The following is a 14,364-nucleotide window of genomic DNA, read 5'->3' as shown; positions in this document are numbered from 1 at the left end:
AACAATGAAGAGGAAAAAAAAAAGTTTATCTACCACCCAAGAAACCAAGAAATACAGAAGACAAACATTAAATCAGAAAGAAAGAAACAAAAGACACTTAAGACATCCAAACAAAAATCAATAAAATGCTAGGAGTAAATCAACACTTTTCAATAAAAACTTAATGTACAAGGATTAAATTCCCCACTCAAAAGACACAGACTGACTGACTGGAATAAAAACGTGGACCCAACTATATCCTGCCTTCAAGAGAGACTCACCTCACCTATAAAGACACATGTAGACTAAGAGCGAAAGGATGGAAAAAGATATACCATGCAAATAGAAATGAAAAACACCGGAGTAGCTATTCTTATATCTGATAAAATAGACTTTAAACTAAAAATCATATAAAGAAATAAAGAGGGCCACTACATAATGATAAAATGATTTATTCATCGAGAAGACATAACAGTCATAAATATATACACACCTAGTGTCGGAGCAGCCAGATTTATAAAGCAAACTCTTCTAGATCTAAAGAAGGAGAAAGACACTAATACCATAATAGCAGGAGACCAGAACACCCCACTGTCAATATTGGACAGATCATCTAGGCCAAGAATCAACAGAGAAACACAAGATCTAAACAATACTCTAGACCAATTGGACTTGGCAGATATCTACAGAACATTCCATCCACCAACCTCAGAATATTCATTCTTCTCATCAGCACATGGATCATTCTCCACGATAGATCACATATTAGGTCACAAATCAACTCTCAACAAATTCAAAATAATTGGAATTATCCCATGTATTTCTTCAGATCACAATGGATTAAAATTAGAAATCAATAACAAATGAAACTCTGGAAACTATACAAACACATGGAAATTAAACAGCATTCTACTTAGTGACATATGAGTCCAAAAAGAAATCAAACAGGAAATCAAAAAATTTATTGAAACTAATGAAACAAATGATACATCATACCTGTGGGATACTGCAAAAGCAGTACTAAGGGGGAAATTTATCACATTAAATGCTTACATCAGAAGAATGGAAAGATGGCAAGTAAACAACCTAATACTTCACCTTAAAGAACTAGAAAAACAAGAACAATCCAAACCCAAAGTTAGCAGATGGAGAGAAGTCATTAAGATAAGAGGAGAACTTAATGAAAATGAAAGAAACCCAAAAAACGATACAAAAGATCAATGAATCAAAAAGTTGTTATTTTTAAAAGATAAATGAAATTGACAAACCGTTACCACGGCTAACTAAAAAAAGAAGAGAGAAGACCCAAATAACAAAAATTAGAAATGAAAAAGGTGATATTCCAACTGATCCCACAGAAATACAAGAAATCATTAGTGACTACTATAAACAACTATATGCCAACAAATTTGAAAATCTGGAGGAAATGGATAAATTTCTGGGTACAGACAAACTACCAAAACTGAGCCAAGAAGATGTAGAAATTCTGAGCAGAACAATAACAATAAAAAAGTTTGAATCTGTTATCAGAAGGCTCCCAACAAAGAAAAGCACAGGACTGGATGGTTTCACCACAGAGTTCTACCAAACATTCAAAGAGGAGTTGACGCCAATTTTCTACAAACTATTCCAAAAGATTGAAACAGGCAATCTTCCCAAACTCATTCTATGAAGCAAATATCACCCTGATAGCAAAACCAGATAAAGATACAATGAAAAAAGAAAACTACAGGCCAATATCCTTGATGAATATAGATGCAAAAATCCTCAGTAAAATAGTAGCTAACAGAATACAGCAACACATACACAAAAATATACACTGTGATCAAATGGGATTTATCCCAGGGATGCAAGGTTGGTTCAACATACACAAATCAATAAATGTGATACACCATATCAATAAAATCAGATACAAGGATCATACGATCATCTCTATAGATGCTAAAAAAGCATTTGACAAAATTCAACACTCATTCATGATAGAGACTCTACAAGTTAGGTATAGACGGAAAGTATCTCAACATAATTAAAGCCATGTATGATAAATCTGCTGACAATATCACCCTGAATGAGGAAAAGCTGAAAGCTTTTCCCTTAAGAACAGGAACTGGACAAGGATGCCCACTCTCACCACTCCTATTCAACATAGTGTTGGAAGTACTAGCCAGAGCAATCAGAGAAGAGAAAGAAATAAAGGGCATCCAGACTGGAAAAGATAAAGTCAAACTCCCTGTTTGCAGGTGACATGATCCTATATATTGAACAGCCTAAAGCCTCTACAAAAAAACTCTTAGAGTTGATAAATGATTTCAGCAAAGTTGCAGGATACAAAATCAACACAAAATATCAGTAGTATTTCTGTTCTCCAATAGTGAATATGTAGAAAGAGAAATCAAGAAAGCTAGCCCATTTACAATAACCACCAAAAAAATAAGATACTTAGGAACAGAGTTAACCAAGGATGTGTTAAATCTTTATAATGAGAACTACAAACCACTGTTGAGAGAAATAAGAGAAAGCACAAGAAGATGGAAAGAAATCCCATGCTCTTAGATTGGAAGAATCAACATTGTGAAAATGTGCATACTACCCAAAGTGATATACAAATTCAATGCAATCCCCATCAAAATTCCAATGACATTTTTCTCAGAAATGGAAAAAACTATCCAGACGTTTATAGGGAATAACAAAAGACCACGTGTAACCTAAGTAATTCTGAGCAAAAATAAATAAATAAAGCTGGAGGCGTAACACTAACCTGAATTTAAACTATGCTACAAAGCCATAATAACCAAAACAGTATGGTACTGGCATAAAAACAGACACACGGATCAATGGAATAGAGTAGAAAATCCAGAAATCAACCCACACACCTGCAGCCACCTGATCTTTAACAAAGGCACCAAGCCTATACACTGGGGAAGAGACTGCCTCTTCAGCAAATGGTGCTGGGATAACGGGATATCCATATGCAGGAGAATGGAATTAGACCCATACCTCTCACCATATACCAAAATCAACTCAAAATGGATTAAAGAATTAAATATACACCCTGAAACAATAAAACTCCTTAAAGAAAACATAGGAGAAACACTCCAGGAAGTGGGACTGGACACAGACTTCATGAATATGACCCCAAAAGCATGGGCAACCAAAGGAAAAATAAACAAATGGGATTATATCAAACTGAAAAGCTTCTGCACAGCAAAAGGAGTAATTAACAGAGTTAGAAGACAACCAACAGAGTGGGAGAAAATATTTGCAAAGTACACATCTGACAAAGGGTTAATATTCAGAATATACAAGGAAGTGAAATAACTTTACAACAAAAAAATAAGTAACCTTAAAAAATGGGCAAAGGAGGTAAATAGGCATTTCTCAAAGGAAGATATATGAATGGCCAACAGACACATGAAGAAATGCTCAACATCACTCAGTATTCAGGAAATGCAAATCAAAACCACACTGACATACCATCTCACCCCAGTTAGGATGGCTAATATTCAAAAGACTGAATGATAAATGCTGGCAAGGCTGCAGAGATAAAGGAACTCTCATACACTCTTGGTGGGACTGCAAAATGGTACAGCCTCTATGGAAAATGGTATGGTGGTTCCTCAAACAATTGCAAATAGATCTACCATATGACCCAGCTATCCCACTGTTGGGAATATACCCAGAGGAATGGAAATCAAGTCAAAGGTATACCTGTTCTCCAATGTTCATTGTAGCACTATTTACAATAGCTAAGAGTTGGAACCAGCCCAAATGTCCATCATCAGATGAGTGGATAAGGAAAATGTATATCTACACAATGGAATACTACTCTGCTATAAAAAGGAATGAAATACTGCCATTTGCAACAACACGGATGGACCTAGAGAAAATTATATTAAGTGAAACGAGTCAGACACAGAAATAGAAATAGCACATGTTCTCACTTATTTGTGGGAGCTAAAAAATAAATAAATACACAGTTAAACTGAGGGGGGCGAGGGAAGAAGACACAATAGTCACAATTCCTTGAAGTTATTAGGACAAACAAACAGATATGAGGTTGGGAGGGAGGGGGAAGAGAGGTTTCGGTAATGGGCCACAATAATCAACTACATTGTATATTGATAAAATTAAATTAAATTTTTTAAAAAAGAAAATGTTAGCTGACCTGTATTGGGGCCTTCTTTTAAGAGACTGGAGAAACTAAGAATCTACAGTCTTTAAGAAAATTCTGTTAAACTGAGTTTCAGGATCATGTGGTTTTATTTCAAGCAGACACTTAGGATCATGGAGACTAAAAGTCTTCCTTCTGTTGTATGGTGTTCACAGAAAACATGAAGCTTCTGACAAGTGCCTCCAGAGGCAGTGTGGATAACCTAAGGGGCAACTCACCTGTGAGTTGCTTCAGACTTGAGACTGGTCTATTTATATACTCAACAAATATTTTAAAGGTATTTTGTATCCTAGATTGTGTACTGGATGCTTGGAATATAGCAGTGAATAAAACAGCCATGAATACCCTTCTCTAAAGACTTGTTTTCTCGTGTGGGGAGATGGACAGTAGATATCCAAAGAAGTAAATATGTATGTCAGATGATTCATGAAGAAAAATAAAATAGAGTATTAATACAAAGTATTGGGGGAAGAGGAGAAAGGGTGGTCCTTGGGTGTTTCCAAGGAGGAAATATTAACAGAGACCTGAAGTAAGTGAGGAAGCAAGCCATGTGAATATCTGGGGAAGTGTATTGGAAGCCAAGAGAATAACAAGTGCAAAGGCATGAGGTAGGAATACAGCTGACTTTCTGCAAGAATAGTGAGAACACTAGTGTGTAAGAATAGAATTAATGAAGGGAAGAGTGGTAAGTAGTGAAGGGAGGAGGGACCAAGAAGGACAGACAGGTCATGTAGGCCTTGGAAGCCATTGTACAGACTTTTGCTTTTGCTCTGATTGACGTGAAAGCCATTAAAAGGGTGTTACTGAGAAGAGTGACCTCCATGTGATCTGACATTCATAAAGGTCTTGTGGTGAAGTGGGATGAGGGGCAAGGGTGGTAGTAAGGGAATTAAGAGGCTGTTGCTATGATTCTGGTGATGGTCATGGTGCCTTGATTCAGATAAATGGTTTTCTTGGGGCTGTATTTTGGAGATGGCACCCACAAGATTTACTGATGCTTTGCATCTAGGGTGTGAGAAAACAGTGATTATTCCAGGTGGGTGAATGGTATCTGTTGGGTATGCCACCGGCCGACCCGAACAGCCCTAGCCTCGTTCCTTTTGGTGGGTGAGTGAATGGCCCGGATTCCTCTTTCTCTCCGGTCTCCTTTTGGAAGGAGACGGGGGAAGAGAGCTGTGAAGAGAGGTGAGCACAGCCGCTGGCCCCAACCAGCCTGGTTAAAGGACACTCAGACGTGGCGGGGGTTCTGTTGAGCAGTTACGTTTATTATCACACAAGCACTTGCTTTTAAAGGCAAATGGGGAAGGGAGGTGTTTTACATCCTCCAATCAGCTTAAAGGTTACGAGAGCATGCATCCTGTCTCAATGCCTAGCTATTGCAATCACTCAGTGTTCACGAGCACGGAAGCGCGTATTTGGCCAATAAGGGCTAAGGCAAGGTTCCCGCAGACACTCCCACCCTACTTCCTCTGGTCGCCAGTCTTAGGCTGCCACGTTAATACGCCCTTGTGGGCCCATAGTGGCGCTGCTTGTAATGTCACTTAAGGTGGTGTTAGTTTTTAAGGCCCGACAGGTATCAAAGCTAACATCCTTACAAATGCCTGTAAAGTCTTAAGTGATCTGGCCCTGTTACCTCTCTGAATTCACCTCCTACTACTTTCCTCCTCACCCATTCCACTCATGTCACATTAACCTCCTTTTTCATTCTTGAGATATGCCAAGCATGCTGCCAACTCAAAACCTTTGCCTTTGCTGTTTCCTCTGCCTAGAACATGTTTCTTCAAGATATTCATATGGCTTCATTACTTATTTCCTCACTTCATTCAGGTCTATGATAATCTGACTACTATATAAAATAATAACCACCAACATCCTTCCTAACCCTCAGGACTTCCCTTCACCCTTACTCTGCTATTAGTGCTCCTCTTAGTATTTATCACTGTCTGACAGTAGGTAGGTAGGTAGGTAGAAATAACTGTTCATTATCTGTCTCCCTGTATTAGAATATAAGCTTCGTGAGGGCTGTGACCAGTGTTCTATGCAATGCTCAGCACATTGTAGGCATTCCCAGAATATTTACTATTGACATTTGTTGAGAGGGAAGAGGAGGTCTGGGGGGAAAAAATCAAGAGTTAGGGTTATTAGCATGTTAAATTTGAGATGTCTTCTAGGCATCTGAGTGAAGAAGTTGAGTGGGCAGTTTAGATATTGAAGACTAGAGTTGACAGTACCGGTTAGGGTTGTATGTATATGTTGTGGAGTCATCAGGATACAGATGGAATGAAGAAAGATTATCTCGTGGTGTGAATTCATAGAGAATAAAAGAGGTCTAAGGATAGAGGTCTGAGGCACTCCCAATTTTATGTCCTAGTATTTAAAAAATATCAACTTAATATTTGTACCTGAGTTAAATAATCCTTTTCATCAGAATGCACAGGAAACTTTAAGCTAAGCACTTGAACAGTGCTACCAAGAAGCCCCATACTGATCTTGAGGACTTGGGCAGGAAGCCGTTTGTGGTTGTCTTACCTTGTTTCCTCTGTGAAACCTCTGCTACTTGTGAGTGATGTGGTTTATGCTGCTGGCTGCTGTTGATTCTCCTGTACATGTACAAGATGTTTTTCCCTCCCAGCATAGGCACTGGTTTATATACACTGAAGAAGTTGGCTGCAAGCAACCTAAGGCAGGGAGCAACCTTCTGAATGCAGTTAATCTACCCAGATCATTTTATTGCCTTACAAAATTATAGAATAAATTTTTTTGAAACACAGTGAAGTTCTTAGTTCTACTGTTCTTTATGACATAGGGAAAGCATATAGATTTATTTCTGTTTGTAGTAAATTTCTGTGCTTTTTTATATCTTATGAAGCTTGAGTGTTTGTTCTATTGCCAGGTGAAAATTTTGCTAGGTGTTTTTAAAACTATTTCTAGAGGGCTGTCCGGTTAGCTCACTTGGTTAGAGTGGAGTGCTGGTAACACGAAGGTCAAGGGTTAAGATCCCCGTACCTGCCAGATGCCCCCCCCCCCGCCAAAAAAAGCCTATTTCTGGAATAAGCTCATTATACATAGGGAAATTTGGCTTATCTTGGATATTAAAAGATATTATTAAGCTATCTTAACCTTTCAGAGTTTATTTGAAAAATTAGAAAAGGTGTTTTATTAGCATGTATACTCATGCTTAAATTCTTTGACACCAAGTCACATCTTTTTTGTATTTATATTCAAGAATGTTGACTTTAACTTATTTCTCTGAAGATGTGCCCACTTTAGGGGGAAGAAACCGTGATAGATTCTAGTAACTAAAGGTAAAGGGAAGGGCAAGAAGACCTATGACGGCTGTTCTGCATCAGGTTGCCTTTCTTGGGAGTGTTTCTATTATCCTCTCTCTCTGAAGCAAACTGAATAATTTAGATGGGCTTTTGTTAAATCATAGATTTGTTTGGACCAGATTTAATTCACCATTTTCTTTTGCAGTCTTTAAATGAATGTTTGCAAAATTAGTAGTATCTTGAAATTCTGTTTCTCAGAGATGAGAATGTTATTCTTAATTTTTCTAAATGAGTATAATGCATATATTTGCCTACGAGCTTAAGTTTTGAAAGAGGGATAACAAGGAGATATACCTTATCTTAAAGATTTAACTTTTAAGAGACAAACTTTTGGTTAGCTAAAACCCAAATTGTCCTTTCACACGTCTTCACATGGATAGTGGTGGCTCTTAGTGGTGTTATATTTAAATTCCAGGAATGGTGATTTTTGAGTTACTAAAATTTACTAATATTGTAAAGATAAAGTCTGATCAACTTGAATTCCCATTTGTGAAATAATTTAAAGTACTTCTGACCTAAAATAATGTTCTTTTATAAAAAAAATTCTACTTAATTTTTCTCCTTTAGTCTAAAGCACTTAGAGTCTCCACACCACTTACTGGTGTGAGGTACATTAAGGAGAACAGCCCTTGTGTGACCCCGATTTCTACAGCTACACATAGTTTGAGTCGTCTTCATACCATGCTGACGGGCCTCAGGAATGCACCAAGTGAGAAATTGGAGCAGATCCTCAGGTTAGTTTGAGCCCTGTCTGCCGTCTAAGATTTGCTTGTTGACCATTTTCCAGTTTGCTATTTTAATTTTTTACTGTTAGTGCCTTAATTAACACATTAATAATTTTTTTATCAGTTGCATGCTCAGTCTTGTTGTTAGTCCATAGAAGACATAGCAATATAAGATGTACAAATAGAAGATTATCTTTCCCCAGATTTCTTTAATGTAATACTGGAGACTGTAACTAACAACACTGGATAGTATAGAATAAAGCACCAAAATGTCTTATTACCAACTATCTTAAGATTCAGGGAAGGGGAATGGGGGCAAGTGGTCAATTATGATGTAAATTGTCAGAGGACTTCATGAAGAGGATTGGACCTGAGCAAAGTTTGAGTGGTGGGTCAGATTTGAAAAGATTAATGGAGTTCCACATGTTTATAAAGCAAGAGCAAAACCACTATAACTTTTGTAAGCTTTCTAAAACACCTTTAACCTGCAAAGGTGGGTCTTCTTTGCCTTGAATTTAGAAGCATTTTATAAATACATTTTAGAAGCCTGTCTTAATCTGTATATTTTCCAGATATCTTTACAAGCACTAACCAGGCATAACAGCTTCTTTAATCTTAAGTACCATTAGTGGGGTTAAATATTAACAATAGATACTAGGTAAAACCAAAGGGTCTTATTTTTATAAAAATGTGTGTGTGTGTTCATAAATAAAATTCTGCTTATATATGATATTCAATAGTTATCTCTAGCAGGACTCTAAATGATTTTTATTTTCTTTATAATGTTTTTAAACTTGCTTCATTTTTATGATGAATATGTATATTTATGAAGATAAGGATGTAGTTGTTACAGAAGCTCACATGGTGATAATTTGTATGATGCTTCTGCATTAGAAATATATTGCTTTGTAATAAAAATGTCAATGAGCTCAGTTGGTTAGAGTACAGTGTTGAAGCACCAAGATCAAGGGTTTGGATCCCTGTACCACCCAGCCACCAAAAAAATAACAATAAATAAATAAATAAGTCAATGATGAGATTCTCCAACCTTCAAAGGTTAAAAAAAACCAATGAAATAAAACTTGTTTTGGGGGAAATAAATGTAGAGTGCCAGTAATGGTTTATATGAGTCTATAGTGTAGGTTATATACCCAATCATTCTGTTTTCTTTCAGGATTTCTTTTTTTTTTTTTTTTTTTTTTTTTTTTTTTTCCGTGACCGGCACTCAGCCAGTGAGTGCACCAGTCAGTCCTATATAGGATCCGAACCCGCGGCGGGAGCGTCGCCGCGCTGCCAGCGCAGCACTCTACCAAGTGCGCCACGGGCTCGGCCCTCTTTCAGGATTTCTTAATGGGAGTTGTACTACCCTCTAGGGAAACAGTTAAGGCAGTTTTGGTTGTCATTAGTGATTGGGGATATGTACGGTGGGTAGGGGCCAGTCACATATCAAAGGCGCCCAGGCCAAGGTTGCTGACCTTATTGAGGTAAGTGTACAGCGCCACACAAGAAAATGTTTTTCACTCAAACTAGTGATACCACCACCTTTGATAAGGAAGTATGGGATCTCTTTGATTAATTTGGGAAGTGTATATAGTTTCTGTTTAAAGTATTTTATATTTATATGTTAGTGACATTACAGAGTTGTATGTATTTTATCCCTTTGTGACTTGGCACGACCTTTAAATTAGGTAATTTCTTACTACTTTTTTAGGACATGTTCCAGAGATCCAACCCAAGCTATTGCTAGCAGATTGAAAGAAATGTATGAAATATATTGTCAGCATTCCCAGCCAGATGAGGATTTCAGTAACTGTGGTAAAGGTGAGGCTTAGTATTGTCTGTACTACTCTCATCTTGGAAGTTTAATTACATGGAATCCTTTCTTGTAATAGTCAGAAATATGAGGAAAAGATTTATGACTTTAGATTGAGGGCTAGGATACAGTTGTCCCATTTTTCTGCCAACCAAGTGATTTCTGGACACCTCTCAGTAAGAGAAAAATTTTAGACGGGTATCTTTATTATATTCGACTTATTGTGCTTTTTTTATTTCCAAATTTTGAGTTTTCATTTGTAGACTGGAAATTAAATAGAAGCATAGTAGATCTTCACATAATAAGAACAAGGACAGAAGATATAGTTGTTACATGCCCAAACCTGGCCTAAGAGTTGTTTGATGCCATTAATTGGAACGAAGTGTGTGTGGAATAGTGAACCAATTACTTCCCTTGTAGTGTAGAGCTGTTTTGTTCAAACATACGGACAAAAAAGGGTGTGAATCTTAATGGAACGATATTACAGTTCTTTATATGCAAATTTTATTTCACAATTTTGGAAAAAATGTGAATGTTACCATGAAGAAAATTAAGGAATCTTAGGAGTAATTGAAAGACCAATTGCATGAAGTACATATATCTGAAGTGTTGTGTTTGTTTTTAAATATTATTTTGTGGGTAGAGAAGGAGGGATGGGCCCTCATTCCCACAATACTTATTTTCTTTGTATGTCATTTTTGTTTGTTTTTTATTATTTCTACAGAAATTGCCAGCAAACATTTTCGTTTTGCAGAGATGCTTTACTATAAAGTATTAGAATCTGTTATTGAGCAGGAACAAAAAAGACTGGGTGACATGGATTTATCTGTGAGTAAAATAACCAGTGGATTGATCAGCACAATGAAACCTGCCCCAACTACCAAAAAAATAAAAGCCATTATTAAAAAAATAATGTATGGCTTTGAGGGAATAAGATTGTTTCTCGTTTCAGCAGGCCATGTATGATAACATATAACCTCTGAAGGTAGGAGACTCTGTAGTCAAGAATTAAAACATTCAGACTTAACCTTAACTGAGTTGTTAAAAAGAATTTTTACTCAAGCCTTATATAGCAAGGATAAATTGAGTATTGACTGGATGGGACTTTAACGTAAGTATTTAACCATTCCTCTTTGGCAAAGATAATTATTTTTCCTATATTTTACTAATCAGGAAGTGTAAAGTCATTTTTCTATAAATGATATTTACTTTTAATAACATTAATAAAAATAGTTTGTTAAAAAGCTAATTTTTAAAATAACATTTTAAAGAAATTTGTAAAACTGAACAGTAATGATTCTAATTCCTTGTAACTATTTAGATTTTTTTTTTATATATTTTAAAAATGGCTTATGAATTTAAAGGCCGTTTTTATGACTTACGTTTTTTGTGTGTAAACATATACAGAAGGGTATATAAAACATAGCTGTAGTTTAGGGGCTGATGTTAAGTGAATACCTGTATACTCATCTAAGTAATTTAATTTTAAAAACTTTATTGTGATAAAATATATATAACATAACGTTTACCATTTTAACCATTTTTAAGTTTACAGTTCAGTGGTGTTAAGTATTCACGTTGTTGTGTAACCATCACAACTCTCCATCTCCAGAATTTTTTCGTTGTACTAAGCTGAAAGTCTAACTCCTCATTTGCCCCTCTGTCTAGTCTCTGGTAACTTCTATTCTGCTTTGTCTCTATGAATTTATCTGTCCTATGTATCTCATATGTATTAGTCCGTTTATGTTGCTTCTAACTAAATACCTGAAACTAGGTGATTTATAAAGAAAAACGACATTGCTTACAGTTTCAGAGGCTGAGAAGTCCAAAATCTATCTGGTGGTGGCGACAGAGACACAGAGGTCTCACATTGCAAGATGGTGGAAGCAGAGAGAGCAACAGAGAGAGACAGGCTCTCCTCTTCTTTTAAAGCCCTCAGAACCATGCCCCTGACCAACATTTTTAATTCATTCACTACTGCACGGTCCTACAATCCAATCACCTCCTCAAGGCTCCACCTTTCAATTACCGTAATAGGATCTCCCACCCTCTTAACAGTCACAGTGGGGGCTAAGTTTCTAATACATAAAACTTGGGGGACATGATTCAAGCTTCAGTGAGTTTTGGGGGAACATAATTCAGTCCACTTCATCATATAAGTAGAATCATACGATATTTGTCCATTCGTGCCTGACTTATTTCACTTAGCATAGTGTTTTCAGGGTTCATCAATGTTGTAGCATGTATCAGAATTCCATTTCTTGGTAAGGCTGAATAATATTCCTTTGTGTGTGTGTATATACTGCATTTTGTTTATCCATTCATCTGTTGATGGATGTTTGTTTGTAGATTTTCACTACTGTGAATAATGCTGCTATGAACATTGGTATACAAGTATCTGTTTGAGTCCATGTTTTCAGTTCTTTTGGGTTCTTCACACCAACAAGTGGAATTGCTGGATTACATAGTCATTTTATGTTTAACATTTTTAGGAATAGCCATACCGTTTTTCACAGTGGCTGTTCCATTTTACATTCCCAACAGCAATGCATAGGGGTTTCAGTTTTTCCGCATACTCAAAGCATTTGTTATTTTCCATTTTTTTGTTAGTATCCATCCTAATGGATATGAAGTGGTATCTCATGGTGCTTTTTTTTTTTTTTTTAATGAAAACATTTCATTGCCATCATGGTGCTTTTAATTTGCATTTCTCTAATGACTGTGATGTTCAGTCTCTTTTCATGTGCTCGTTGGCCTTTTGTGTATCTTCTCTGAAGAAATGTCTATTAAAGCCCTTTGCCCGTTTTTGATTTGGGCTGTTTGTTTTTTTGTTGTCCTGTTGTAGGAGTTCTTTATACATTCTGAATATTAGTCCTTTATCTGATACATTATTTGCAAATATTTTTTCCCATTCTGTAGGTTGTCTTTTCAGTCTGTTGACAGTCTCTTTTCATGCACAAAAGTTAATTTTGATCAAATCTATTTTTCATTTGTTGCCTGCGCTTTTGATGCCTGAGTAACTTTATAATTAAAAAATAAAAATGTTTATATACAATTTTAGAAAATTATAAGCAAAAAGAAGAAAATAAAAATCATCTGTGATGATGTCACCCTGTGGTAAACATGTTGATTTTTGGCACAAAGCCCTCTAGCCAGTTACCTGCCTGTATGCCTTCCAGCTATCTTTTTATGATGGTAGCCTCTTACTGTAAATACTGTTTTGTAACATTTTTCCACATCATTATTCTTCTAAGTAGGGTATTCTTATTATTCTTCTATTCAGGGTATGTGTGTATTTTGGTTAGGGATATAATTTCTTTTCTTAAATATACTTCATAATATGTAAAAATTTTTAGAAGTTCTTATACATTCCTTTAATATTCTTTTTTGCTAAAAAATGGGCTTATAAAGTTAAGAAAAGTTTTATAAGAAAATAACTACTCAGAAAATAAGACTTTCTTTGGTATTTTTACTTAACTGGGTATGAAATGTCTTTTTAGAATAGGCTCATGGTTCTAAATGCTAATAACTTTGTTTTATAGGGTATTCTGGAACAAGATGCATTCCACAGATCACTTTTGGCCTGCTGCCTTGAGGTCATCACTTTTTCTTATAAGCCTCCTGGGAATTTTCCATTTATTACTGAAATATTTGATGTGCCACTTTATCATTTTTATAAGGTATTTTAAAATATGTGATACTGATGAAGAAATTGTAGATGAGACCAACTGTCTGTCTGAGTCATTTAGTTCAAATTAACTTCTAAGTACAGCAACCAGCCCAGCGACGACCACCAAGCCACAGAAAGAAGGGCCCCAGGTTCCCAAGCTGGGGAGGTGGGAGGCGAGGGCTTTTGCCACACCCCCCTGACATCTGTACCCAGCCTGGCAATGACCAAGCCACCCCTGGAAGCCACCCTCCCTCCCTCCCCGTCTCCCCTGTGGGAATATGGGGTGTGCCACCATCCTCAATCCCACCCCTCCTTCTTCCATCACATTTCCTTCCCCGCCCCCCAACTGCTCTGCAACAACATCATAGAATGTAAAAAAATAATAAAATAAAATAACAATTACATTTTTAATAATCTCTACTTGGGGAGCAGAGAAAAAATAGGAGTCTTAAGACATAAATTCTTTATGAAAGACCTACTTTGTGCAAAAGCTTCATTTGATTTTTTATCTGATAAAAGCTTTTAGAATACTGTGATTTTATGAGTTAAGGCTTTAAAAAAAAGTAGCACACATTTCACTAGTTAATCTTGTGTAGCAACTTTTTTTATTTTATGAAAATTAAATAACATTGGAAGTATCTTTCAGAAAAAAATAAAACCTCTTTCACATGTTACAG

General features: G+C 36.3%; 1 protein-coding gene across 2 annotated transcripts in view; it reads left to right on the top strand.

Moving 5' to 3' along the window:
* The window catches only part of RBL2 (RB transcriptional corepressor like 2), a 63,765-nt gene that overhangs the window by 18,655 nt on the left and 30,746 nt on the right, over positions 1–14,364 (top strand). For both annotated transcript variants that reach the window (XM_063109308.1, XM_063109309.1), the window contains exons 9-12: positions 8,047–8,213; positions 9,916–10,025; positions 10,742–10,845; positions 13,560–13,697. In XM_063109308.1, the coding sequence (XP_062965378.1) occupies positions 8,047–8,213; positions 9,916–10,025; positions 10,742–10,845; positions 13,560–13,697 (519 nt within the window). The remainder of the gene's footprint in view (positions 1–8,046; positions 8,214–9,915; positions 10,026–10,741; positions 10,846–13,559; positions 13,698–14,364) is intronic.

The sequence above is a fragment of the Cynocephalus volans genome, chromosome 10, assembly GCF_027409185.1.
Source record: "Cynocephalus volans isolate mCynVol1 chromosome 10, mCynVol1.pri, whole genome shotgun sequence".
NCBI lineage: Eukaryota > Metazoa > Chordata > Mammalia > Dermoptera > Cynocephalidae > Cynocephalus > Cynocephalus volans.
The sequence above is the reverse complement of the archived record's forward strand: the minus strand, read 5'-3'. Positions and strand labels throughout refer to the sequence as shown.